General features: G+C 50.6%; 5 protein-coding genes across 5 annotated transcripts; 3 read left to right on the top strand and 2 right to left on the bottom strand.

Annotated features, from left to right (window-relative positions):
- The first annotated feature begins 1249 nt into the window (after nt 1-1249).
- LOC9630932 (L-type lectin-domain containing receptor kinase VIII.2) lies at nt 1250-4129 on the top strand. The gene is made up of 2 exons (XM_024672638.1): nt 1250-1324; nt 1381-4129. Exon 2 carries the CDS (start codon nt 1795-1797, stop codon nt 3970-3972), a length of 2178 nt encoding a protein of 725 aa, XP_024528406.1. The 5' UTR covers nt 1250-1324; nt 1381-1794; the 3' UTR covers nt 3973-4129.
- Nucleotides 4130-4195: 66 nt separating this feature from the next.
- LOC9632866 (60S ribosomal protein L10a) lies at nt 4196-5203 on the top strand. Its single transcript, XM_002967856.2, has 4 exons — nt 4196-4298; nt 4362-4581; nt 4650-5021; nt 5078-5203. The coding sequence occupies exons 1-4, from the start codon at nt 4294-4296 to the stop codon at nt 5129-5131; spliced, it is 651 nt and encodes a 216-aa protein (XP_002967902.1). The 5' UTR covers nt 4196-4293; the 3' UTR covers nt 5132-5203.
- Nucleotides 5204-6797: 1594 nt separating this feature from the next.
- On the bottom strand, nt 6798-10620 carry LOC112345618 (DNA repair protein RAD5A-like). The gene is made up of 17 exons (XM_024672759.1): nt 10367-10620; nt 10129-10287; nt 9548-10055; nt 9410-9485; nt 9196-9335; nt 8998-9138; nt 8792-8905; nt 8605-8727; nt 8256-8485; nt 8019-8195; nt 7710-7968; nt 7520-7657; nt 7389-7472; nt 7308-7331; nt 7184-7248; nt 7041-7136; nt 6798-6983 (listed from the first exon to the last, which is right to left on the bottom strand). Exons 1-17 carry the CDS (start codon nt 10618-10620, stop codon nt 6884-6886), a joined length of 2688 nt encoding a protein of 895 aa, XP_024528527.1. The 3' UTR covers nt 6798-6883.
- A 279-nt stretch (nt 10621-10899) lies between these two features.
- LOC9630931 (17.3 kDa class II heat shock protein) lies at nt 10900-11836 on the bottom strand. Its single transcript, XM_002967592.2, has 2 exons — nt 11367-11836; nt 10900-11290 (listed from the first exon to the last, which is right to left on the bottom strand). Exons 1-2 carry the CDS (start codon nt 11454-11456, stop codon nt 11015-11017), a joined length of 366 nt encoding a protein of 121 aa, XP_002967638.1. The 5' UTR covers nt 11457-11836; the 3' UTR covers nt 10900-11014.
- A 448-nt stretch (nt 11837-12284) lies between these two features.
- LOC9632864 (probable E3 ubiquitin-protein ligase XBOS34) lies at nt 12285-14215 on the top strand. Its single transcript, XM_002967855.2, has 11 exons — nt 12285-12396; nt 12456-12723; nt 12773-12928; nt 12974-13076; nt 13129-13209; nt 13289-13377; nt 13427-13506; nt 13564-13645; nt 13699-13807; nt 13862-13938; nt 14011-14215. Exons 2-11 carry the CDS (start codon nt 12457-12459, stop codon nt 14179-14181), a joined length of 1215 nt encoding a protein of 404 aa, XP_002967901.1. The 5' UTR covers nt 12285-12396; nt 12456; the 3' UTR covers nt 14182-14215.
- Nucleotides 14216-27923: the final 13708 nt, after the last annotated feature.

The raw sequence follows: 27923 nt of genomic DNA, 5'->3' as shown, positions 1-27923 counted from the left end.
CCAAATCCCTTGCTGTTGGATCCAGCTCGGTCAGGTAGAAGTATGGAGTGCCAGTGGAATTAAGCGCGGGGCCATCGCTGAAAGAGACAATGTTCCTGCAAGAACCAATCCAGAGAAAAAGAAATCAGTCCTTCACCAGTGACATTCAACGCCCTTGTGGAGAGAGCTTATTTTCTCGCATTTCTCTCATCTTCGTGATCCCTGCAATGCAGCACCCTTAAGCCGCTGGCGACGAGCCATCTCGAATGCCGCGGATTGGGAGGAATCTGGCCTAGTGCTGCCATGACGACACCACCAGAAGAACGAGAGCGCGCCATTTCCAGCAAGAACCCTAAAAATCAAGTCCCTACTCGAGGGGTGGTGCAGCGAGTCTTGTCCGCCAGTAAGCGCGAGAGTCCTTCCCTTTTGATCGCTCTGAGCGCTTCTTTCGATCGGGTCGATGGCCAAGTTGTGTCACAGATGCTTGCTTGTGCGTTTTTTCCTTTCTTCCTTGAAACGCTTTCCCTGCAGATTTCCTAATTGAGCTTCGGATGGGAAAGGAGATACAGTTTTCTTTGGTGTGTTCTTCGCAGCTGCAGGAAAATTCTAAGGATGCGATTTGTGAACGACGAAACCGCCAAAGCATGTGTAAGAAAGAAAGTGCCTCTTTTTCTATTTCCCACTCTCGAGATTCTCAGAAAAAAAAAGTTTTTCTTTTGTGTTCTTTACGAACAGGTCATGCAAAAGAACCTCCGACGTTTTGCTCGGGATTGTATGAATGTATTGCAACATTTATCTTTTCTCTTCTTCCACTGTCCAGTGAGCCAGTTCACGCTTTATGGATTTCTCAAGGGGAACAAGCCGGACTTCCACTTGGCCATGCCACCACTCCAGGCTAAGGATTTCTACTCCAAGTTCGTCGAGGCTGTCGCTCACTCCTACTCTACGGACAAAGTTAAAGGCAAGCTTTGTGTGATCTCCATGAATCCCTCCAAAAGCTAAGCCGTGCGTATATTTGGCGCACTGATGCAAGTATGATCTCCTCCCGCTCTTGTTCATGAAGTTGACGTGATGGAAACTTCTGATAGCTGACAGGTTCATTTGATTAATGATGGACCAGTGACGCCGCAGCTCGATTCTCGCAATCCAGAACTCTTCCTCTTAACTCTCAGGTTTCAGTATAATTGAATAAGCATTCGCATTTGGATCCTTGCGATTAGAAAATTCGCTGGCTTCCTGACATCTCTCCCTTTTGCAGTGCACTACTAACATACTACTCCACAGTTTCATTGAAAGACAACCAAATTCGTTTGTAGCGATGGTACCAAAAGCGCCTGGGTCACAGGTGAGTGGCCTGTCGCTGGGACGAGACAGTAACAATTTTCTTTCATTTTCCGCCAGCTGGGATTCCACGAGCCGAAGCTGCCGAGCAGATTGTGGAGAACGTACTAGCAGATGAGCGGTGCTGGTTGGTCCTGGTTTCATCAATATTCCGCACCGGCTGTGCTAATGTCCGTCCAACAACTGTTCCATTGATCACTAGAAAACAATTTCCACCTTCATTAGCACTCCGTCGTCTTCACCACTCAGCGGACGGCCTCTGGACCATCGTGAGAGTCTCGCTTCCGCGAATTTGCTCCCTCCCGGCCCGTCGATCGCATGGCTAGGCAACTTGGTGCTCACAGTCTTGGTGTGAAGTGAAAACAGTTGGGGATCAGTTGAAGGGGGTGATTTTCCTGGTGAGACTTTCCTTTCCATCGGAAGAAGAAGGAGAACAAGAAGGATGAGAAGCTAAAACAGGATTTTTATCGAGTCATGGGACTGCTCTTGCTGCTGCTGCTATGGCTATGTGCTGCTCAAGCCCGGGACTCTTCGTCTTTGTTTGTCAAGGTTGCTCACCACCGAAGCCAGATAAGGAGGAGTTTCAAGTTTCCACCTCGAGCATTCGGGGAGAGGACGGAGGATATCAGGCTCATTGGGAATGCGGCAGTGATGGGGGATGGATCGATAAGAATTCCAGCTCAGGACGCGCAAGCCAATCAAGCGGGACGAGCGCTCTTTGCATCGCCAGTCCGGATGTGGGATCCAAACACCAGCATCCCGGCCTCGTTCGACACTACCTTCTCCTTCGTCATCCAGAGCTCGTCGTCGTCCACAAGCCATGAAACTGGTGGAGGCCTGGCTTTTATCATAGCTCCGGATGAACTGACGGTTGGTCGAGACGCTGGCTATCTGGGAATGCTCAACGATGCGTGCGTCCACCACCGGCGAGGCAACAGCAGCGAGGGTAGGCGTCCCGTGATCGCGGTGGAGTTTGACACTTTCAAAGACGACGAGTTTGGCGATCCCAATGACAACCATGTTGGCCTGAACTTGGGAAGCGTCATATCCAACGAGACGGCCGATCTCTCCAACGCGGGAGTGTTCCTGAGGAACGGCTCGTCTGTGACTGCCAGGATCAGCTACGACAGCTCCATCCAGCACCTCCAAGTTCGAGTGAGTTCCACTCCTTCCTCGCGCGACCCCGAGTTTGATCCGGCCAAGCAAGACAGCTTACTCGACGACGATCAGGTTCTTCCACTGATTTCCACGCCGGTCGATCTCTCCAGCTTTCTCAAGGAGTACATGTTCGTCGGCTTCACGGCTTCCACCGGTGCCGAGGCTCTCTCCCACAGCATCCTCTCGTGGACCTTCTCGTGTGCCAGCCACGCCGTCCAGAGGTTCCCGCCGGTGACTCTCAGCAACAGCAAGGAAACCATCTCCCACCGAGAGGAATGCGAAGACGCCATCGTGGAGGACAAGTTCGACCACGCCAGCGGCAGAAAGGGCCATCCCCCGGCCATCTTCTTCGTGTTCGTCAGCGTAAGTGCTACCGTCCTCTCGCTGGTTCTCATCGTGCTCGTTTCTTGGCGAAGGAACAGAGCTCACTCGAGCAAAACCATTAGTGCTAGTATTAGTGGCGGTGGTGGTGGCTGTGGTGGTGATCCATGGAGCATGCCAGTCGTGATGCTCCCAAGGCCGAGGCCGCTCCACAGGCCCCGAGAGTTTGATCTTCCTGAGCTGGTGGTAGCAACCGGGGACTTCGCCGAGAAGCAGAAGCTCGGGCAGGGGCCGCTCGGAGTAGTTTACAGGGGAAGCTTGCAGGATGGCAGCTTGGTAGCGATCAAAGTTCTCAGCAACGTCTGGCCGGTCTCGTCCTCAGGTGTGCTGTGCGTGCCGAGCTTGAACATGAGCAAGAACAGGAAGCGCAAGCAGCAGCTCATCTCGGAGATCCTCCCGGCTTTCAGCAAGCTCAGGCATCCCCGGTTGGTTCCAGTCCGGGGTTGGTGCGAGTCAGGCCCGGATCTCATGGTGGTTTACGAGTACATGCCCAACGCGAGCCTGGATAAGTGGCTCCATCCCGCGGAAGCTCTCCTGGCGCTGCCGTGGATCCACCGCTGGAAGCTGGCAGGGGACGTAGCCGCGGCCCTCCTCCATCTCCACATGTCGAACTTCCTCCACGGCCGCGTCAAGTCGAGCAACGTTCTCATGGATATCACCTTCCAGGCCCGGCTCGGTGACTTTGGCTTGCTCGGCTCGAGCTCCTCGCGAGCTCCAAGCTCTTCGGATCATCATCCTCAGCCAGAGTATCATCTTCCTCCGGAGGCGAGCTCCTTCTCGGATCCGTGGACCCGAGAGATGGACGTCTATGGATTTGGGATCGTTTGCCTGGAGCTCGTCTCCGGGGGTCCTCCAAGTTCCGAGGAGGGTGAGTCTCTGGTGGATCGAGCGTGGCTGCTACACGAGCGGGGGTGTGGAATTGGAGAGCTGGTCGATCCGAGGCTTGGGGGGAGCTTCGTGTTTGATCAAGCAATGACCCTCTATGGAGTTGGATTGCTTTGCTCTCATCCGGATCCGAGATCCAGGCCCGCGATGGAAGGCGTGGCGCGCTTGCTGGAGCGCAGGACGGACGTTCCCCCTATCCCGGCAAGAACTCCCGCGAGGTGTGATTAACGTGATTAATGTGTAAAGGTTGCCATGCAACTCTGCAAGGAGACGCATTTCTTTTCTGATCCATTGTGGGAAAGGAAACAAAAACCGTTAATGGATAGTGTTTTCTTCCTACTAAAGTAACGTGTAAGATAAAAGGTGTTCTAGGGCACATTTCTTTTATAAGGGTTGTCATTATCTTAAGCTTCTATCACTGTAACCCCTACCGTCAGATTTTGGGCATCCAACGGTGGCCATATGCCCTAAGTCCTGGACGGCCTAGAACCCTAAATCTTCTTCTTCCTAGGAAACCCTAGCAGCGGCGGAGGCGGAGGCGGGGGCGCGATGAGGTGAGCGTCGTGTGCGCGCTCTGTTTCTTCCCTCCTGACTCTCGCTCTTGTCGATGTGTGCAGTAAGCTCCAGGCCGATTCTCTTCGGGAGGCCATCTCCCAGATCTTCACGGAATGCCGGGAGAAGAAGCGCAAATTCCCCGAGACGATCGAGCTCCAGATCGGTCTCAAGAACTACGACCCGCAGAAGGACAAGCGTTTCAGCGGCTCGGTGAAGCTGCCTCACATTGCGCGGCCCAAGATGAGAGTGTGCATGCTCGGTGATGCGCAGCATGTAGGCGAGGTAAGATTGAGCGCCCTCTCTCCTTTAGTTGCCGGATTGAATCACTGGTCCATTGCTTTTTTGCACAGGCCGAGAAGATCGGTCTGGACTACATGGATCTGGAGGGGCTGAAGAAGATGAACAAGAACAAGAAGCTCGTGAAGAAGCTGGCAAAGAAGTACCACGCTTTCCTGGCTTCTGAGGCGGTGATCAAGCTCATCCCTCGGCTGCTCGGCCCGGGCCTCAACAAGGCGGGCAAGTTCCCCACTCTGGTGTCGCACCAGGAGAGCTTGGAGAGCAAGCTGAACGAGACCAAGGCCATGGTCAAGTTCCAGCTCAAAAAGGTTTTGTGCATGGGAGTAGCAGTGGGCAACATCGAGATGGAGGAGAAGCAGGTCTTCCAGAACGTTCAGCTCAGCGTTAACTTCCTCGTCTCGCTGCTCAAGAAGAACTGGCAGAACGTAAGTAGTAGGAGCGCTTCTCTCTTTTCTCGTGGCTTAACTTCGATTGTTTCCAGGTGAGGGTGCTTTACTTGAAGAGTACAATGGGCAAGCCAGTTCGTATCTTCTGATCGATCACTCACTTTCTACTGTGCAAGTTTTGTAATCCCGAAACCAAGAAATGCGAGAAAGATGTTTGCAAAGTGTGTATTCTAGGATATTTATCTGATGGATATACCCAAGAATAATCACCGGACGGTAAAGGATATACACAACCAAGAAGAGTAACAGGTACGGTAAAGGATATACTCTAGAATAATCACGTAATGAATATACCCAAGAATAATCACCGGTTTGAACGAAGGTCTATGATTTCTTCCTGTAGAGGCTGGCGAGCTCGACGTAGCCCGCCGGATCGCCGGGGCGGAGATCCAGCAGCCGGCCAGCGGCGCGCTGCCCTCGCCCGCGATCGCCAAATGTCTTGCAAGCTCCCAGGTACGCCCTCCACAGCCGAGCGTCCGACTGGAGGTGCTCCACCGGGAGAGTGGCGATCATCTCCTCCGCCGCGTCCAGCCACCCGGCCCGCCCCAGCAGATCCAGCAGGCAGCCGTGGCACTCGGGCGTGGCGGCGATGCCGTGGTCCTGCGTCATGGCCGCGAAGTAGTCGAGCGCCTGGGCGGTGAGCCCGGCGTGGCTGCACGCCGCCAGCAGCGACACGAAGCTCACCGAGTCGGGCTCCACGCCGTGCTGCTGCATCGCCCGGAAGAGATCGAAGGAGCGCTCGACGTCCCCGGCGCGCGCCCAGGCGGAGATGATCGCCGTCCAGGAGATGACGTTGGGCGCCGCCATGGTGGCGAAGGTGGCGGCGGCGGCGGCGGGGCTCCCGCAGGTGCCGTACATGTGGACGAGCGCGTTGGCGACGCGGACATCGGCGTCGAGGCCCGCCTGGGCGATGGCGGCGGCGATGGCGGCGCCGTAGGGGAGCGCGCTCTCGTCCGCGCACGCCGAGAGCACGGTGATAGCAGTGATCTCGTCCAGCGCCTGGCCGTCGAGGAGCATGGCGCGGCACAGGCGGAGCGCGTCCTCGGCGCGCGCGTGCTGCGCCAGCATCGCCATCATCGCCGTCCACGCCACCTTGTCCCTGGCTGCGATGGCGGAGAAGACGGCCCTCGCGTCGTCCAGGCTGCCGCAGCGCGAGTACATCTTGAGCAGCGCGGTGGCGACGATCACGTTGGATTCCTGGAAGCCCAGCTCGCGGATGAGCCCGTGGATCCAGCGCCCGTGCGCCAGGAACTCCGCCCCGGCGGAGGAGCACATCGAGAGGACGTCCACGAAGGTGATGCTGTTGGGGCGGACGCCGGCGAGGAGCATGGCGCGGAAGAGCGCGAGGGCGGCGGCGGGGCGGTGGTGGCGCGTGTAGGCGGCGATCATGGCGGTCCACATTGTGACGCTGGTGACGCGGCGGGAGAGCTTGTCGAAGATCTCGCGCGCCTCGCCCAGGCAGCCGCATTTGAGGTACATGTGGAGGAGATTGATGCGGAGGTGGATGTGCTGCTCCAGGCGCGCGTGGAGGATGAGGCGGTGGATCTTCTTACCGGTAGCGCCGTCGCGGGCGGCGGTGCACGCCTGGAGGAGCCGCCCATACTCGGCGGCGCTGGCGGGGCGCGTTGGCAGCGGCAGCGGCAGCGGCGGCGCTTGTGGCTGCGGTGGTAGTTGCTGGCGATGGTGGTGCTCCAATTGGCGCCCGAGCTCTGGATTTTGGAACTGTGGAGAGGAGGAAAGGAGCATCACAGAACATTAGGGTTCTTGGAATGATTTGATACCGGGAATATTCCAAGTATGAACATAGAATTTTTCCAGTGACACTAAAGAATACTTTTCTTCTACGAGAAGAGAAGCTCGAACTCGTTTAGCCGGAGGTTTTGCTTGTCCGTCCGAATGCATCCCGCGACATCCAGTCCAGCCTTGCCCGTCTTGGAGCCTCTGGAAATCATCCATTAGAGATCGTGGAGAAGATTCTTCCTGCCTTGTTCTACTCACCGGTTCTCTCCATCCGGCGACAGAGCCGAGCTCCCGAAATTTCTACTCCGGAAGAGCTTTAGAATGTTGGCTTCCACGGAGTTCTCAACGTAGAGCCTGCGAGGAGATTAGACTTCTAATGATTCGTGGATATGGCGAAATACCTTTTGATTACAACGGGGCGTTCTTGGCCCATCCGCCAGCACCGCCCCACAGCCTGCTCTTCGAGCTGAAGCAACGAAAACGCTGGACGCGTGAGCGAGGCAGCGAAGGAATGAAAACTCTTACCGCTGGATTGAGGCATGGTTCTAGCTGCAAGCAGCAAGGAAACGTTAGTTGGATCATCCAAAGAACATCGAATGCTCGTACCATGTAAACGTGAGAAGCGGCCGTGAGTGTTATGCCCACGGCACCGGTTCGTATCGACAACAAGAAGACGGTGGTAGGAGACTCCTGTTTCCATTAAGTCAGTTCCAATTCCTTGTCGTAACAATCCAAACCTTTTGAAAAGCTTCGATGGCTTGTGCTCGCTTCTTCATTGGCATGTCCCCACTGATGAACCTATAGTTGATTCCTTGCTTCTTGAACTGACACTTGAGCCATGCGACTGTTTGCATGAACTGGCTGAAGATCAACACCTGCAATAGTAACACCCGGTAACCAAGGTTCTCTAGTTTGAGTCAAATTCACCTTGGCGCCACTGTTGTCGGCTCTAATCGCAGCCAGATCCGCAAGCAGCGTCCTCAACTTGGACTCCATCCGGACACCTTTCACAGGGGCGGGTTCTTCTTCGCCACCTTCTCCAGCAGCTCCAAATGGAGGAATATCCGTGGCAGGCGAAGAAACAGTAGCTGCATTCCTCAGGTTGTTCACGGATATGGGAGTGGAGCATGTTGGACAAGGTTGGATCCCTACACCAAGAACCGAGATCACGCACTCCGAGCAGAACCTGTTAGAAAAGAGCTATAAAGATAAGTTTTTTTCATGATTCAAACATACCAGTGACCGCATGGTGTTTTTGTGGGGCACTCCATCAATTCCGAGCAAATCCCACACTCGCCAATGCCATGCGTCTCCGGCAGTGATCCTATGCTAGGATCAACGAAAGCACCAGCCGCCTCCTTTTTCTCCATGGGAACAAGCTCTTCATTGGACACAAAGCCTCCGCTACAGAGCCTGTCACGAGGAGTTCTTAGTAAACAACACCAGACATGGTTTCAAGCTTTAAAGTCTCACCTTCGAAGTGGTAGCAGGAGCGACATTATCTGCAGGATGTTCTTGCTCACGACTGTCGGGCCCCAACATCGAAATTGCTCGAACTTTGTGATCACCTTCTGGTACACCGCATCGTAGACAGCCCGCTCCTCGGGAGTGAACGTGACAGGAAGATCCTGCTCGGTTTTGGGCGGTAGCATCAGCAGCTCCCTCCCGTTGAACTTCTGCTGCTTGGTGTGCCTCACCATAATCTGATTATGAAGGAAAGATGGCAGGGGTTTGGGTGTCGTTAATGGAAGATGTTGGTGTTGGTTCCTTTGTTATATGATAAATCCCGTCTTCAGAACTCAACCGTTAAAGAATCTTGTACCTTGTTTAGCGTCCACAACAATGCGGTCTGGTCGTCGTTCTTACAGTGCCGCTCGTACGGACGCCCGATCTTTTTCCTAAAAACGTTCTTATTGTCAAGAGGTTCCAGCTTCAAGAACAAGAACTACGAAACATAAAATCAGTAAATTCAGTAACGCATGTGTAACTGCACGAATGTAGCTGCTTACTTGGCCATACAAATCGTATATGCTGGTGTTGATCGGTGTTCCTGTACAGCACCAGCGGCGGTTCGCTTTCAGCCTAGTGCAGGCGCGGGAGTGCAATGGAGCTGGATCTTTCACCTTGTTAGACAAAGAGAAGGAAAACGAAAAAGAAAGAAAACAAAAACGAAGATGAGAACGCCTGTATACTTTGTAAGAACTACAAGACTTACTGTGTGTGATTCATCTAGGACGACTCTCCACCAATCCACGCTGAGAAGAGGACAGAATTGTTCCGCAAAATCTGAGCCATGCCGCGTTGCCTGCGTTGCTTTACTGAAGTCGCTTCCTAGTGTTGCATACGTCGTGATTACCTGAGAAATGTAAACAACAAAGCTTATCAACATACTCTTTCTCAAGATCATACATACAAGATCAAACTTCGCAAGTTTCTTAGGATCACGAATCCTTTTCGAACCATGGTACATGTAAATGCTGCGATTGCATGCCGGATCCAATTTGCTCTTCACCTCGTTCGCCCATTGTCCAACAATCGAAACCGGACAAACCACTGGAGATGAAAAAAGCAACACAAATAAAACACAAGAAAGCTACACGAGACGAATGATCTGACATGGAAGTCACCTAAAGTTCCTCGCGATGTTAGAGGTGTGTCACACCGATCAACAGGGCAAGGATTTGCAAGAATGAGCGCTAGAATCTGTCAAACTAAATCAAATGTTACTCCGGAAAAAAAAAAAAAACAAAAAACGATGCTAGTACCTCGATAGTTTTGCCAAGCCCCATCTCCTCGCAAAGAAACCCCCCACGGATCTCCCCTTCCTTGAAGTCCATGAGGTGCGCGAGCGATGACGAGTACATCAACTGGCTTCCATCTTGTGGGCAATGGAGCTCTTGATAGTTGACGCTCAAGAGCCCGCCTTCTCGCTGCTCCGCGTCGAGCATGAACTGCAAAGATTGGAGCTGGTAGGGGCGCAGCGGCACCGTCAATCCGCTGGGCTGCTCCGCCTCGCAGTAGACGTTGTTCTCCAGGTCGCGGAGGAGCCCCGAGAAGGACATCCAGTCGGTGCTGGATCGACCCCACTGCCGCATCTCCTCCACCTCGGCCAAGCTCTGCTGCAAGTAAAGATCCCCCGGGAACATCCTCTGGAGCGTTTCGTTGAGGACGAGCGGCTCCTCGCCGCGTTCTTTCTTCAAGAACACTTTGACCTCCACCCTGTCGCTCAGCTCCGTGGCGATGGTCGCCATTTGCCCCTGCGCTTCGTTGAGCCTGGATCGGGCCATGGTGGATCAATAGGAGGGGAGGGAAAAAGAAGAAAATCCAAGGCGCGAGAGATCCTTACGCGAGCTCGTCGAGCAGCGCCTTGTGCTGGCCCCGGATGAGATCCAGCGGGTTGTGATCGCCGCCGCCGCCGCCGCCATCGACATCGAAGCCCGGGAGCCGGAATTCTTTGCCCTCGCCCTCGTCGATTGGCACGCAAATAGCCCCAAATTCAAACCACCTGTTCTTCGCGCCCGCGCCACAAAAGAAAATATTTCCAGCCATCAGCTCAACTGCGATGATCCATCGCAAGAACTTACACTGGATCGCTAGACGGATCCTTGCGCGGCCTGCCACCGCCACCGCCCACCGCCCCGCCGCCTCCGCCGCCGCCGATCGACGAGGGCGAGAATGGCGGCACATCACAGAAGAGGAAGTGGCTGTCATCGGCGGTGGCGGCGCCCACGAAATCGAGATCGCTGCTAAAGAGGCTGCTGTCGAGCGTGTCGTAGTGGATCCGTGGCTTCTTCTCGGGGAAGAAGATGAAATCATCGGAAGCTGGAGAAGAAGCCATGGATAGAATATACCCTCCTCCGTGCGCAGTCTTTTATACAGTAACGAATACAAAGTATATACAATGAGTAATACAGATCCGGTCCGATCCGCGAAATCCGATATCCCGTTAACAAACTCTCGCATCTCGCCACGTGGCGCAGTTACTGTCCGGAGCTCAACTGAAGTAATATCCCCGAATCTTTTCGTCGCATGGGTTTCCAATACTCGCAACTTACCATATCATATCATAGATTGATTGATCAGTGAAGACCATTATAGAAATTTTTGCTTCATTAGAAAGGAGTTACAAAGCTTATTTCTCTCTGCCTGGCGTGATGTTACCAACATTTCTCGTTTTCACTCTCATGATCTGGTAGAAATCTTGCCAATCTCCACTTCTTTTCTTGGATCTTCTACTTTGGGCCGACGCTGGCAGTCGCGACTTGGACATCAAACGTCTTGGGCTTGTGAGGCTCCGGCGGCGGTACTTTGGGCACGGTGACGGTGAGGAGACCGTCCTGGCACGACGCGGACACAGCCTCGAGATTGGCATTGGCCGGGAGATTGAACTTCCTCATGAACTTCCCCACTGCTCGCTCCACTCTCACGTACTTGACGTCCACATTGGGCCCGTCCTCGCGCTTGCGCTCGCCGCTGATCTTGAGGATGCTGTCATTCTCGATTTGGACCTATGATTGATGATCACCGCAATGAACCAACCAAGAAAACCGATCAAAATCATTTTTTTTCCTAGAGAGTACTAACCTTGATGTCGCTGTTCTTGAGGCCTGGAACGTCCGCGACGAAGACGTAGCACGCGGGGAGCTCTTTCACATCCACCGAAGTGTTGGCCATGGAAAGCTCGGGGCCAATCCCAGAGATGTTGCTAGCGCCCGATCCGGAGCTGACGTTGTTCACCTCCTCCTCCTCCGGGATGGTGGAGTAGAGATCCGCGTAGTCGGTGTCGACGTAGCGGTTGTAGTCCAGGAAGCAATTGTGGACGTAGTGGAAGTGTTCGCCAGGCGAGCGCGAGCGCGAGCGCGATTTGCTGCGCTCCCGATCGACGAGCACGCCGGTGCCCTGGTAGATGCTGCGCTTGCGGTTGTCGGCTGTCCAATTGGTGCGCTTGGTCGCGAGCTCCCTGCGAGCTGCGTTCTGCCGGGCCTCGCGCGACTGCTGTGGCGTGACGCGCTTGAACTCGTCGAGCGACTCCGTGGTGTGGTGAGGGCGAGATCGCTACCTGTGAGCGCCGATGGCGTCAATGCGGCGTTTTGCGCCATGGATCAACAGTCGCGCCCTCCCGCGCCCCCCGCCACGACCCTCAAAGCCCTACCTTGGTCTGGAACCCTAAGCTCCAAAGTGGCGGGAAATCTCATTGGATTGGCGGGAATTTGGAAAATTTAAATTAGTTTGGCGGGAGTTCCAAGGCCACAACAACGGGAGACTCTCGAGAGGTTGCTTCATAACAAAGCAACGCTGTGGCGCAGTTGCCAGTTTCTTGGATGGAATCGAACACGCGACGTGACGCGTTGCCCAAGTGCGGTCCTACGTCAGCGCTCCATTATAAATCACCCGCCACCATCTTTTTGAACTCGGTTAATTCCAGCCGCACACGTGGTATAGCTGGAGCTTATCTGACGGTGGCAGTGAATTGAAAGCACTAGGAGCGTTTGTTTTATCTTTCCACCATTCCACATTCCTTCTTCCATCGCTCCTAAAGCGCGCTCTAGGGGCGATAGGGTTTCTCTCTAGGGCCCCGGGGCTAGGCACTGTTTGATCGTCATTCTCGTCCCAGGTGAGATCATTGCTCCTCTGACCTTGGCGGAGGATTCTTAGGTGGCTTGTGTTGATCAGAATGCAGAAGAGCACGGACGGTCGCCTGGGGGCTGCGCGACGGCGCTGGAGATCCTTCTTCGTCGGGAGGAGTGATCCTGAGATAGATTTCATGGAGGTGGAGGTAGAGGCGGGGGGCAAATTGCCCTGGATTGGCAAAAATGAGAATGCCAAGGACGATAGCACAGGGGGCCCCAGCGAACACACTCACGGGCGGTCCCGGAGATCGTTTGTGCAGGGAATTAGTCAAAGAAGGATCCGTGCAAAATGGCTTCCTTCCAGTGATCAGGTAATCATAGAACTTTGATGTTGTAAGATCTGACGTGACTGAGTCACAGGAGAGCCGGGGTTTTGGAGAGATTTCTTACGAACAATCTCGAGCGGCTGCAGAGAAACTCCGAGAGGAGAACTTGAAGAAGCAATTGCTTAACGCTGTTGAGAAGGGGGATTGTCCACTCGTCAGATCTTTATCCTTGAATGGTGCTTCATTGGAGGTATTTTCGTGATTTGTTTGCTCTAACTAGTGAGAACAAACATAGTGGACAAATGCTGAAGGAATGACTCCACTCATGGTTTCGTGCACCCGAGAAGATCTCTTCAGCATGGCACTGACGCTAATAAAATTGGGATGCCTTCCAACAAGTTAAGTTTTCCTTGCTTGTGTGATGTTAGTTGATTCTTCGAAATCTGAAAGGTTCCGCGGGAAGATACGCTTTGCACCATGCTGCAAGTTCTGGGCTTATCAACACAGTGGCCTTGCTACTTTCTTGTGGAGGTCTAACGTAATTTAGTTATAATGCTTGCTGAACTTTCTAACTAGTCTTCCTTTCTTCCTTCATTTTCTTTCTTTGCAGCCGATTCTCTGGTGGCGAACGATGAAGGTCAAACCCCTCTCGACATAGCTAGAGAAAAGAAACATATAGCAGTGGTACGAATAATAGAGGTATGTTTCACGCTTTGCTTTCAAATCAATTGCACAAGTCTGGTTTCAGGATTGGGTTTGCTACTTCGGAGGATATTTGCGTGAGCTTTACAACTCCAAAAGCAGCAAGAAGCTTGTCTCCAAAAAAGTGTAAGCACTCAGCCAAGGAAGATTGCTTTTCGGTCTCTGACATTACATTGAAAACAGCTGGGCCGTCGTATTGCCGACATGCTCGACAGAAAATGGAGCTCCAGCAAGGAACGAGCTTGCGTTGTATGCTTCAAGAAAGGTAATGGTCTTGTAGCAGATCTAAACAATACTAGAGAGGAAATGCTGTGGCAGGGAAATTCGCCAACAAGAGTGGTCTGGCTAGGAAGCTTTACCAGTGAAATACGAGAACCAAACATGGATGCGGCTGATCCTCATCTGGTTATTTTGGACAAAGTTACCAGTAAGCGATAGTTAACGTATGGTTTTATGTTTGTATCTCTTGTTGTTTCAACAGAGCAAGAGCTTCGATTTCGAGCCGAGATGAGAGGAGATAAAGATCAAGTTAAGAGATTGCATGTAGCTTGCACACAGGTAATCATTCCAAGTCAGAAAAAAAAAACCGAAAGAACAGCTAAAAAAATCTGTGATGCCTTTATCTTTCAGGGCGGTGAAGCGCAAATGTCTGTGTATCACAACATAGCTGGAGTTCGTTCAGCTGATGATATCTCTCTTGAGATTGCCATGCAAACATCCATCCAAACAGCATTGCAAGAGGGAATACCACTCTCGAAAATGGTTTCTTTGGATCTCAAGAAGAAGAAAATGGTTTTGTAAAAAACTTTTGATCAAATTAATAATAAAAAAATAATCCAAAAAATATTTATAAATACAAAGAATATCTCTATTACACTTCAACTAATCAAAGACATATATGATATAGTTACACTAAAATGTCTTTGATATCTCAAGGGATATATATTTAGAGATTTAGACTATTCAATGTTTCATCAATTTAAAACAATAAAAAACATTGAAAAAATTAATGAATTTAGAAGTGTACAATTACAATATTATATATTATTATTAGTGTAGTGGGATTTTGATAGCTATCAAATTAATTTCAATAGAGACCACTTGTTTTTATAGGTATATTATTGTATTTCAATTAGTAGTAGCTTTAATTGCCCCTAAAGAATGTTTAGATTTATGCTTTTTTAAAAGATTTAGCTTTTTATATTATCTAGATTTCTCTTATTTTTATATGTGAGTGCATGGAATATAAAAGGGAATACAAAAAATATGCATATCAATTAGCCCAAAAATTCTAATTTATATATAGGAGTGAGTGGTCTGAATTAAAACCAATCTAATAGCTACCAAAATCCCACTACGCTGTCAAGACCCCCAACAAAATCAAGACTGGAAAATGCAGAAGATAAAGAGAAAAGCTAGTGGAAATAAAGAAGAGGCCTTTAACTGGTGTTAATTCAAATTGTGGAGAAATGGAACAAGGCTAACTTATATATACTATAGGTTGATGAAGCTCCACCACTCTTGGATCTAAAACGACCTAAATATAACTGAGGTCGAGGAGGTGCCATATCTGTGAGACACAAAATCCTTAGGCCCCAAAGTGGAGCCGGAAGGGTGCCACGTGGTAGTGGCCGAAGCGAAAGCCAAACGAGCGTAACACGTTTGGACTAAAAGCTCCGACTTGAAAGGTCGAGAGCGGGAATGGAACTCCCAACAAAGTGCTTGAGGAACAAGCACGAAGCGAGTAATAAGCGAGGCTCCAAAAAGGGACCCAAAAGGACCAACACATGATACGTGGAAGTGTCCGAGATGGAGTTTAAGATGGACCCGAGTTGGAGTCCGAGATGGAGTCCGAGACGGAGTCCGAGATGGAGTCCGAGGTGGACTCCGAGATGGAGTCCAAGATGGAGTCCGAGGTGGAGTCCGAGATGGAGTCCAAGTTGGACCGAGATGGAGTCTGAGATAGACCCGAGATGGAGTCCGAGATAGACCGAGACGGAGTCCGAGATGGAGTCCGAGATGGAGTCCGAGGTGGAGTCCGAGATGGAGTCCCAATTGGACCGAGATGGACCCGAGATGGAGTCCGAGATGGACCGAGATGGAGTCCGAGATGGACCCGAGATGGAGTCCGAGATGGACCGAGATGGAGTCCGAGATGGACCCGAGATGGAGTCTGGGATGGACCGAGATGGACCCAAGATGGAGTCCGAGATGGACCAGAGGTGGAGTCCGAGATAGACCCGAGATGGAGTCCGAAGTCGAGACCGAGACCGAGACCGAGACCGAGACCGGGACCAAGATCGAGACCGAGACCGGGACCGAGACCGAGACCAAGGCTGAGGCCGAGACCAAGCCCAAGTCCAAGTCCAAGTCCAAGTCCGAGTCCGAGTCCGAATTCGAGTCCGAGTCCGAGTCCGAGTCCGAGTCCGAGTTCAAGTCTGAGAGGGTGAAAGCCCAAAGCGTTCGTCTCCCAGACCCTGGAGGGTTTGGTGAGCTCCAAAAGTATAGTAAGGGGGAGGACTGCAGTGAAGCCAGTTTGGCCCAGGAAGGCCAGACCTAGTGTTGGGTGATGAACTGACCACTAGGAAGTCCAAGACTAGAGTGAATATGGATCGACAAACGGGGTAGCTTGGTGAAGTGTTCAAGAGCCGGCTCTAGTTCCCCCGGGAGATCGACTGGCCAATGCTCCCAGTCCAAGTGTGGGTGGCACTACCTACTTGGATACCAGGCATGGCTCAACGGAACCTCGCTCTAAGCCCATGGCTAGAGCACCCAAAGGCGGAAGGCGGGGAGAATACCCAGATGGCTCGCGTAAGGCCACGGTGTTCCGAAGTATTGTCCCAAAGTCCTAGACTGTGGAAAGGAAAAGGAGCAGTCCTTTGGTGTGGTGGCCAAGGATACGGTCATGTGGTGAGGAAGTCCCAGAGGACCATGGGACTTAGTGGTTAGGCCTGTGGGCCTCGGTCCAGTGGCAGTGTTGGCAAACACGGCCAAGGGCAGAAAGGGACTTAGTGGGGACAGACAGAGGGATATTGGGGAAGGCTATTCCCCTTGTCGGTGGGCATCCTAAGGATGCTAAGGAGTGGATCTGGGATGACCACTCACGGATGGTTGGCTCAGTCTTGGAGAGACAAGACTGTGTTGCAAGTGGTATTGGACTACCAGTGTGGCAAAGGTGATTGGGCATGGCCTTAGCATAACAGGCTGCTATGTTGGTGGTACCTTTGAGTGTCGGCCATGGGATCGGACATGTAGAGCACTTGGACCAGGTGCAAGGGTGGAATGGCATGGATGCCACTCTTGGGGCTAGCAAGTCCCAAGTCCTGAATTAGACTTATGGAGGTTGTGAATGAGACTCCTCTAAGTGGTCAGAGGTGTGGTTAAGTGACTAAAGTAGAATGGAAAATTTAATCGATTACAACTTGGTATCGGAGCTGTTCCTTAGTCCGACTTTTATTGGTGTTCAAGTATATCACCATTGACATTGGCATTGGAAGGTCCTAGGAGTGGGCCTATCCTTGAGGAGTAGCATGTCGAGAGGACACGGCTCTCCACTCAAGTTCATGCGTGGGCGTGATGTGGTGAATAGAAAAGGGGCCAGTAAGGGAATGACTTTGGGATCTTGGGAACAATATAAAAGTTTCCTTAGAAAGTTGAGGATGTGATCCAAATAAGCGTTTGACTTAGCAAACGAGCTAATGTAGTTGTGGTAAACAACTATAGTTGGGATCACGGGAAAGATGCAGACTCCAAAACAATAAAGGAGTCACAAGATTACCTTTATATGGTTGAGGCTAGTACTCATAAATTTGAGACCAGAATTGTTGACCGTGGGAGGTCAAATACAAAAGAGGACACCAGTCCTTGAAATAGTAGCCGGGGCTACCTCTAATAAATGCTGGAACAACCCAAAGAGTTGGGGGGTGTACTTAGAGATGAGTTGGAATTCTCATCACATGGACAAGTAGTCCTAAGGGGCAAAGGTTGCCCCAGAGAACAAAATCAAATGTCAGAGTAACACTTGTGAAAATAGTCCTTGTGAGTGGGACATGAATGCAAGAAGTTGTATTCCAATGAGCTGGTGCCTGACAAGTAGGACCTTATGGGTCCGTGGATTAACCAAATCCAAAACTGCTGGATGACTCAAGTAGAGTCAAGGAATGGTCCTAAAGGACTGATAGAAGCATTTGGACTGAGGTGTGTTGTACCCCACGAAGGATGGGGGGGATTATAGGATCTAAGGATGAGAACAGAGGGTATCTCATCGATAGCAGAATGTGCCATGCTAAAGTTGTGGGAAAGGTGTTCCCTAAAAAGAAAGCAACTTTGGCATAGAGTTGTGTGTGCACTATGGTGTAGTGCTAATTGATAGTTGGCATGAAAAATGACTACTTTAGACTTGGCAAAGACCTAGACACAAGTAAGAAGTGTCACAGAGGTAAGCTCGTGGAGCCGATGGTATGGAGACACCAAATGTGCCAAGGTGTGATCCCTTGAGGTTATGATGGTGGGTTTATAAGAACCCCTTGCCAAGAGAATCCCAATAGAAGTGGGAATGGCATGGCCTAAGCTGGAAGGCATGCGGTTAGAGTGTGGTGACCCAGATAATGATGAAGGTATGGAAGCACTAAGCAATGAGTTGTAGAACTTGACAACTATAGGGCAATTAAGCAAGAGGTGTAAAGATAATTCGTTAAATGGGTAAAAGGTAGCTACCCAAAACTTCTAAATGGCATAAAGAAGTTAGATATACCCTTACGAGGGATAAATTGTTTATGTTGCGATATAGTGAGTCAATGTCATAAAAGGAAATGCTCATTGTCAAGGAGACTATCATTGGGACACCCAAACACTTTGGAACACCAGGAGGTGGTGTTTAGTGTTGCAAGGGCAATAGATAAGGCCCAAGGGACTAAGTTCCTCGCAAATGATGGATAGAAGGTGCTATCCAAATGTCCAAGGTTGCGGAGATAGGAGAAGACTATCTACCCAAATTGGACAAAGCCAAAAATGAAATTTTGGCAAAGCTAGTGATGGGCATGTAAGGGCCCATAAGCAACAACGTTAATCCCGATGTGTGAGATTATAAGGTGAGCATGCATGGATTGAGGAACCACTCCTTAGGCTGTTGGGTAGGTTCATCCCCAAGAATACTTGCTAAGGCATGGTAGAAAGTGCAAAGCTATCCTCTTAGTTTGGAGGCGAATAACCGAAGGAAGGTTGTGAAGCCAAAAAGCAAGTAGTAAGGGGATAGAACCGAACCATAAGAATCGAAGGGCATAACCAAGTTTGGTTATGCTAGCTGGGAGTGGAGAATCAAGTGGGGGCTCGAGGGTATTGTTGCTAGCAACCGTGATGCTATGAAGAGTCGTCCATGTTAGACTATATGGCAACTAGAAAGCTTGTGTAAAGGGAGGCCTTAGCAAGCTAAGGGACAGAGTTCCTTCAAAAGTTCCTAAAGACGATTCTAGGTAGCTTAGTACTTAGAAAGGCCAAGTGTAAATGGTTCATGGAACGCGCAAAATCAGAGTGGCACAGTAGAAGCGGGGTCTTGAAGCTTGCCATGAGGCAAGGCTATCAAGGTTAGGGAAGTAATTCCCGAGTGTTCAAAGAGAGGGCTTTGAACGAAAGTCAATGGTCAAGGACTTCCACGCTTATGCAGGAACCATGTTACAGTGGTCGGAGGACTTGCCAAGTGAGATTGGCAAGTCGGGGGAACAAATACCCTAGTTGAAGGTGATAACTTCAAAAAAGGTGGGCCATGGGGCCAAGCATGGAGGAGTCCATGCATGATCACAGACTTGTCAAGTGAAAGGACTAAGCAATGTGGAGGAACTAGGTTCCTAAACTATGATCTGTAGCGCGCTTTAAAAATAGGTTGGTGCACCGACGTGGGGAGTCACGCCAGGCATCTAGTGTGATGCCGTCCGTAGATGCATATACGGAGGTTGGGTTCGAGTCCCGACCCTCTAGTGCTTGGGTTCGAGTCCCAAATCACTAGGGCGTGGTGATGGTTTGGAATATGAGGACACTCATATTTCGGTGGTCATGGACTCTCAGTGGGGAGACTGGTTTGGGCACACCGCCAAGCGAGGGATGCCTCGGAGTCGTGATGCACGGTTAGATTGCTTAGAGTGAAAGCTCGGCATATCTAACTTGAACACTTTGGTGCAAAGGGCACCAAGGACGTGGTGAATGAGATAGGGACACCCAAGTCTCAATTGCTATGGATCCTTGGCCGGAAGGGCTGGCTTGGGCGCACCGCCAAATGTGGGGGATGCCCCCGGGGTTATAGTCAACAACTTAAAAGGGTCTGGAAGACTTAGTTCCTATTGATAGACTTATTAAGGGGTCAAGATGAAATCACTAGGTGATCTTGTGGCTAAACAAGGACAAAGTATTTTTTTGGGTTAAAGAATATGATTCCTAGTTCAAAGTGTTGATTTGAACTATTGATAAAGGTGTGGTTTGGTCAAGGTGACCAAGTGGGAAAAACACCTAAGGGAAATGAGCTATGTCAATGCTATGGCATAATAAATCCAAGGAAAGTAGTCTCTATAAGAGATTCAAGGGAGGGTCTCAAAAAGTTGGGCCATGATAGAGCCCACAATAGAAAATGTTAAAGAGACGTACTAGGGGTGAACACCCTCTGGACTTGGCAAAACAAAGTGTTTGCTATGGAACTGAAAGGAAACCTCAAAAATGGAGGTAGCGATCCTATGTTGCTGGGGGCAACAATCAAGGATAGGGGCAAAAAGCTAATGGCTAAGAAAAGAGCCATGGGAATCATGGGAAAGAATCCAAATGGCAAAGTTAGGCCGAGAACACTAATGTGTTGGGTGCTAACGAATTGTGGGAAAGGCAATATTTCCCCAAGGATGGATTCCCAACTACTCCGATTTGGCAAAAGTGGATGTTCCAAAGGGAAGTAGCCAAATGATAGGGCCATGGACAGCCCTAGCACAAAGGATGATAACTGGAACCTAGTGCCCAAAGGTGGCATGATATTGAAGAGAGGATGATGATACCCTCAAGTAAAGAACTTCCTAGGATAGGGAAGTGGAGTTGCACCATGTGCAACGTAAGGTGTCGGAGACACCTAGGAAATTGACTCGGAGAAGTCAAAAATAAAAGTTCCAAAGTGTAGAGGTTATGTCAATGGAATTTGAGACTACTCGAGAATGAGTAGTGGAAGTGAGTTAGAGACGATGTCTCTAACAAGTTTAGCGAGAACTGAACCAATAAAAGGGAGCAAACCACCCTAGGTGGTCGAGTGAGTCTCTATGTTGGAGAGACTATGCTCCTTAGAGGATGGACAAGGCATGGTGAGCATTTGGGGTCAAACCATAGACAAATATTGGCTGGGCGCCAAGGATGGAAATGGTAATACCTACGGGTGTTACTTTATAAAAGGGTTTACCATTCGATGAGGACATCGAACTTTGTCTATGGGTGGTGGAGTTGTGAGACACAAAATCCCTAGGCCCCAAAGTGGAGCCAGAAGGGTGCCACGTGGTAGTGGCCGAAGCAAAAGCCAAACAAGCGTAACACGTTTGGACTAAAAGCTTCGACTTGAAAGGTCGAGAGCGGGAGTGGAACTCCCAACAAAGTGCTCGAGGAACAAGCACGAAGCGAGCAATAAGCGAGGCTCCAAAAAGGGACCCAAAAGGACCAACACATGACACGTGGAAGTGTCTGAGATGGAGTCCGAGATGGACCCGAGTTGGAGTCCGAGATGGAGTCTGAGATGGACCGAGACAGAGTCCGAGACAGAGTCTGAGATGGAGTCCGAGATGGAGTCCGAGGTGGAGTCCAAGGTGGAGTCCAAATTGGACCGAGATGGAGTCCGAGATGGACTCGAGATGGAGTCTGAGATGGACCGAGATGGAGTCCGAGATGGACCCGACATGGAGTCTGAGATGGACCAAGATGGAGTTCGAGATGGACCTGAGATGGAGTCCGAGATGGACCAGAGGTGGAGTCCGAGATGGACCCGAGATGGAGTCCAAAGTCGAGACCGAGACCGAGACCGAGACCGGGACCAAGACCGAGACCGAGACCGGGACCGAGACCGAGACCGATGCCGAGGCCGAGACCAAGCCCAAGTCCAAGTCCGAGTCCGAGTCCGAGTCCGAGTCTGAATTCGAGTCCGAGTCCCAGTTCGAGTCCCAGTTCGAGTCTGAGAGGGTGAAAGCCCAAAGCGTTTGTCTCCCAGACCCTGGGGGGTTTGGTGAGCTCCAAAAGTATAGTAAGGGGGAGGACTGCAGTGGAGCCAGTTTGGCCAGGAAAGGCCAGTTTGGCCCAAGAAGGCCAGACCCAGTGTTAGGTGATAAACTGACCACTAGGAAGTCCAAGACTAGAGTGGATACGGACCGACAAGCGGGGTAGCTTGGTGAAGTGTTCAAGAGCCGGCTTTAGTTCCCCTGGGAGATCGACTGGCCGATGCTCCCAATCCAAGTGTGGGTGGCACTACTTACTTGGATACTAGGCGTGGCTCAACGGAACCTTGCTCTAAGCCCATGGCTAGAGCACCCAAAGGCGGAAGGCGGGGAGAGTACCCAGGTGGCTCGCGTAAGGCCATGGTGTTCCGAAGTATTGTCCCAAAGTCCCAGACTGTGGAAAGGAAAAGGAGCAGTCCTTTGGTGTGGTGGCCAAGGATATGGTCACGTGGTGAGGAAATCCCAGAGGACCATGGGACTTAGTGGTCAGGCATGTGGGCCTTGATCCAGTGGCAGTGTTGGCAAACACGGCCAAGGGCAGAAAGGGACTTAGTGGGGACAGACAGAGGGATATTGGGGAAGGCTGTTCCCCTTGTCGGTGGGCATCCTAAGGATGCTAAAGAGTGGATCTGGGATGACCACTCACGGATGGTTGGCTCAGTCTTGGAGAGACAAGACTATGTTGTAAGTGGTATTGGACTACCAGTGTGGCAAAGGTGATTGGGCATGGCCTTAGCGTAACAGGCTGCTATGTCGGTGGTACTTTTGAGTGTCGGCCATGGGATCGGACACGTGGAGCACTTGGACCAGGTGCAAGGGTGGAGTGGCATGGATGCCACTCTTAGGGCTAGCAAGTCCCAAGTCTTGAATTGGACTTATGGAGGTTGTGAATGAGACTCTTCCAACTGGTTAGAGGTGTGGTTAAGTGACTAAAGTAGAATGGAAAATTTAATCGCTTACAATATCATCATCAGGAATGTGGCTCAAGACTTAGAGATCGTACGGGAAATCAGAGAGTTAGGAATAGGGAAGTGTCTCGAGAGTCAGGAATAGAGAAGTGTCTCGAGAGTCAGGAATAAAGAAGTGTCTCGAGAGTCAGGAATATGGTCTGCAGATCAGGAATCCGGTGAGAGTTAGGAATGTGGCAAGAATTGGGGGGAAGCCATGGGAGATGGTGATGTGGGAGAGACGAGGTATAACTCCTTCCAACAGATCTAAGGCTGATGTAGTTGGAACCAAGGAAGGCCGAGCACCACAGAGGAGGACTTGCTGCTGATGATGTTGAAGGTGATATCGGTGACGGTGGACCTGATGTGTACTCGAACAGGAAACATTTCCCTAAGTCCAGAAAATGGATACACAAAATGCCTGCCGATGCCTTCAACCCTCAGATCCTGTATGGTAGGAGAAAGAGGAACATGATGTCAAGCAGCAAAGTCTGCGTCCATGAAGTAGGAAGTTGCACCCAAGTCCAATAGCACTAGAGCATTGAGTTCTGATTGCCCGGTGAAAGAAAGGAGACATGGGACGCGAAAGTTGCGGGAATTGGTAGTGGCTTTGATGAAAGGTGGTGAGGAGCTTGATAAAGAAGAAAAGTGATTTTTATTTGGGGAGTCCAAACAAATAGCTCCTACTCTATTTGGACAGGTCGTTTCCCAACTACAATAGAGGTGGACTTTGGGGTAAAGTGAACTCGAGAAGTCAGGGAGGCTTCTTGGGACACACAGCTGCTTTGTGATTAGGATCAACACAGTAGAGGCAAAGATTATGAGATATCCGACGTTGCTTCTCAGCAGGACTCAACTTCCCTCTGATGAATCGGGGAGTACCAAAAATATCCATTGGGACCAGAGTAGTAGGTTTAGGAGTATGCCCTGAAGACTCAAGCTGGGATTCTTGAGTCTGGGACGGGAAAACGGTGATGCGGCAACTTTCCTGACAACATTCAAAGAGACAAGTGTTGCATTGAACAGCTTTGTTGATGGTGTCTGACAAGTCCGTGGGATCCTCTATGGTGAGCAACAAATCCTTGACACCGTTGTTAAGGCTGAAACGAAATTGATCAATCAGGGCCTGTTCATCCCACTGTGTGTCCAAGGCAAGGAGTTGGAACTCTGTAGCATAGATCGAGGCAGGACGAGACCCCTGAGAGAGACATCTCATCTTTGTGGTGGCAGCCCGAACCTGATCCATCTCACCAAAACATGCTTCGGGCTTCTCTTTGAACAATTGAAGATCCATCAGCTCCGGAACCACAACCCCTGGAGAGGAGAAAACCATGACAAAGCTGCACCTTCGAGCAATGTCCCAATCGCACTGATTTGAAACTCGGGAGTGGGGTACCGCCGATGTTGAAGTGCGAAGATTAGCTCCATCTGGTTCAAGAATCTACGAAGCTCCGAACACTTGCCTGAAAATTTCGCCGGAAAACTCACCTTTGGTTCAGGAACTTTGCTGGATCCTTGAGCTAAAAGTGAAGCAAGCTCCTGCTGCATGTGAAGAAGGGTTGCCTTCAACTCGGTATTCTCATACTGGATTTTTGGAAGGACTTTGGCAAAGAAATCAAGATGGCTTGGAGATTCCATCGGCAAAGAAGAAAGAAAAAAGGGGGAAAAAAGGCAAAGGCAGTCAAACAATCAAAATTAGCTAAAGCAAAAAATGAAAAACCACAATATGAATCAAACTGTCAAGACCCCTAACAAAATCAAGACTGGAAAATGCAGAAGACAAAGAGAAAAGTTAGTGGAAACGAAGAAAAGGCCTTAATTTAGATTGTGGAGAAATGGAACAAGGGTAACCTATATATACTATAGGTTGATGAAGCTCCACCACTCTTGGATTGAGGACGACTTAAACATAGCTGAGGTCGAGGAGGCACCACATCATCATTAGGAATGTGGCTCGAGACTCAAGGATCGTACAGGAAATCAAAGAGTCAGGAATAGGGAAGTGTCTCAAGAGTCAGGAATATGGTCTGTAGGTCAAGAATTTGGTGAGAGTCAGGAATGTGGCAAGAATTGGGGGATTCCTAACATACGCTAATATTAGCATATAGCATCATAACTATACACTTGGACCTCACATCATCTCCTCCTCTCGAAATAATGGAAGACTATTAGGTTCTTTAATAGACGGGCCGGGATCTGGAGGAATATTAAAAGAAGGTATTGGTGGATCTATATGTGGTATCAGTTGTTCCTGATCTCTTTGTACCAAATGTTTCAACCGTCGTACATATATAATTTCTAGAGGATTAGCCTACTGGACATCATATTGAACCTTATAAGCTTGTGGTCTAATTTGCCACAACACCTGATATGGTCCTTTCCACTGAGCAAAGAGTCCTTTAGATGAACCGTAAGATAGAGAAAATAGACTAACACCAAGTCATCAAATTTATACTCCGTAGGTGGATGATGATAAGAGTTGTAGTGCCATTGTTGTCCCATTTATACGCGGCCTAAATGTTTAGCAAAATCTACTCAAACAAATGGAAGAATACTTGTCAAATATTGATCCCATGACCTAGTATCAACCACTCGTAACAATCATGAAGGTAAACCCAACTCTGTTGGTAATATTGAATCATAACTATATAGGAGTTTATATGGTGAAGCACCAATAGAACTTTACACCCCTGTGACATATGCATACTAAAGAAATGGTAAATAACCATCCTAATTTGAATATTGAAAGTTTACGTATTTTATGATCATCCCTTTGAATGTCTGAACATGTCATTCCACCAAATTGTTTAACTGTGGATGATAAGCACTCGTGAAAGTGTGGCATATCCTCAACCAAGACACTAATGTGAGACACAAAATCCCTAGACCCCAAAGTGGAGCCGGAAGGGCGCCACATGGTAGTGGCCGAAGCGAGAGCCAAACGAGCGTAACACATTTGGACCAAAAGCTCCGACTTGAAAAGTCAAGAGCGGGAGTGGAACTCCCAACAAAGTGCTCGAGGAACGAGCACGAAGCGAGCAAAAGGTGAGGCTCCAAAAAGGGACCCAAAAGGACCAACACATGACATGTGGGAGTGTCCGAGATGGACTCTAGTTAGAGTCCGAAATGGAGTCCGAGATGGAGTCCGAAGTGGAGTCCGAGGTGGACCCGAGATGGACCCGAGTTGGAGTCCGAAGTGGAGTCCGAGATGGACCCGAGATGGAGTCCGAGATGGAGTCCGAGGTGGACCCGAGATGGACCCGAGTTGGAATCCGAAGTGGAGTCCGAGATGGACCCGAGATGGAGTCCGAGATGGAGTCCGAGATGGAGTCCGAGGTGGACCTGAGATGGACCCGAAATGGAGTCCGAGATGGAGTCCGAGATGGACCCGAGATGGAGTCTGAGATGGAGTCCGAGATGGACCCGAGATGGACCCGAGATGGAGTCCGAGATGGAGTCCGAGATGGAGTCCGAGATGGAGTCCGAGATGGAGTCCGAAGTCGAGACCGAGACCGGGACCGAGACCGGGACCGAGACCGAGACCGAGATCGAGATCGGGACCGAGACCGAGACCGAGGCCGAGGCCGAGACCGAGCCCGAGCCCAAGTCCGAGTCCGAATCCGAGTCCGAATCCGAGTCCGAGTCCGAGTTCGAGTCCGAGTCCAAGTCCGAGTCCGAGTCCGGAGCCTGAGAGGGTGAAAGCCCAAAGCGTTCGTCTCCCAGACCCTGGGGGGTTTGGTGAGCTCCAAAAGTATAGTAGGGGGAGGACTGCAGTGGAGCCAGTTTGGCCAGGAAAGGCCAGTTTGGCCCAGGAAGGCCGGACCCAGTGTTGGGTGATGAGCTGCCCACTGGGAAGTCCAAGACTAGAGTGAACACAGACCGACAAGCGGGGTAGCTTGGTGAAGTGTTCAAGAGCCGGCTCTAGTTCCCCCGGGAGATCGACTAGCCGATGCTCCCAGTCCAAGTGTGGGTGGCACTACCTACTTGGATACCAGGCGTGGCTCAATGGAACCTCGCTCTAAGCCCATGGCTAGAGCACCTAAAGGCGATAGGTGGGGAGAGTACCCAGGTGGTTCGCATAAGGCCACGGTGTTCCGAAATGTCGTCCCAAAGGCCCAAACTGTGGAAAGGAAGAGGAGCAGTCCCCTGGGGTGTGACCAAGGACACAGTCGTGTGGTGAGGAAGTCCCAGAGGACCGTGGGACTTAGTGGTCGGGCCTGTGGGCCTCGATCCAGTGGCAGTGCTGGCAAACACGGCCAGGGGCAGAAAGGGACTTGGTAGGAACTGACAAAGGGACTTTGGGGAAGGCGATTCCCCAGGTCTGTGGGCATCCTAAGGATGCTAAGGAGTGGATCTAGGATGACCCCTCGTGGACAGATGGCCTAGTCTTGGAGAGCTAAGACTGTGATGCAAGTGGTAATGGACTACCAGTGTGGCAAAGGTGATTGGGCATGGCCTTAGCGTAACGGGCTGGCATGTCGGTGGTACCTTTGAGTGTCGGTCATGGGATCGGACACGTGGAGCACTTGGACCAAGTGCAAAGGTTGAGTGGCATGGATGCCATTCTCGGGGCTAGCAAGTCCCAAGTCCTGGATTGGACTTATGGAGGTTGTGAATGAGACTCCTCCAAGTGGTCGGAGGTGTGGTTAAGTGACTAAAGTAGAATGGAAAATTTAGTCTCTTACAATTTGGTATCGGAGCTGTTCCTTAGTCCAACTTTTATTGGTGCTCAAGTATATCACCACTAGTGTTGGCATCGGAAGGTCCGAGGAGTGGGCCTATCCTTAAGGAGTAGCAAGTCGGGAAGACATGGCTCTCCATTACAGTTCATATGTGAACTTGTAGACGAGGTGGTGGATAGAAAAGGGCCAATAATGGAACGACTTTGGGATCTTGGGAACAGTGCAAGGTTTTCCTCATTGAGTTGAGGATGTGATCCGGATGAGCATTTGTCTCAGCAAATTGGCTTAGGTTGTTGTGGTAAACAACTAAAGTTGGGATCACGGGAAAGATAGAGACTCCAAAACAATAAAGGAGTCACAAGATTATCCTCATATAGTTGAGGTTGGTGCTCATGAATGTGAGACCAAAGGTAATGACCGTGGAAGGTCAAATACGGAAGAGGACTCAAGTCCTTGAAATGGTAGCCGGGGCTACCTCTAATAAATGCTGGAACAACCCAAGGAGTTGGGGGTGTATTAAGTGGATGAGTTGGTATTCTCATCACATGGACAAGTAGTCCTAAGGGGCAAAGGTTGCCCCCAGATAACAAAATCAAGTGTCAGAGTAACACTTGTGAAAATAGTCCTTTTGAGTAGGACCGGAATGCAAGAAGGGTATTCCAGTGAGCTAGTGCCTCACAAGTAGGACCTTACGG

Source organism: Selaginella moellendorffii, unplaced genomic scaffold, assembly GCF_000143415.4.
Source record: "Selaginella moellendorffii unplaced genomic scaffold, v1.0 SELMOscaffold_9, whole genome shotgun sequence".
Taxonomy (NCBI): Eukaryota; Viridiplantae; Streptophyta; class Lycopodiopsida; order Selaginellales; family Selaginellaceae; genus Selaginella; species Selaginella moellendorffii.
The sequence above is the reverse complement of the archived record's forward strand: the minus strand, read 5'-3'. Positions and strand labels throughout refer to the sequence as shown.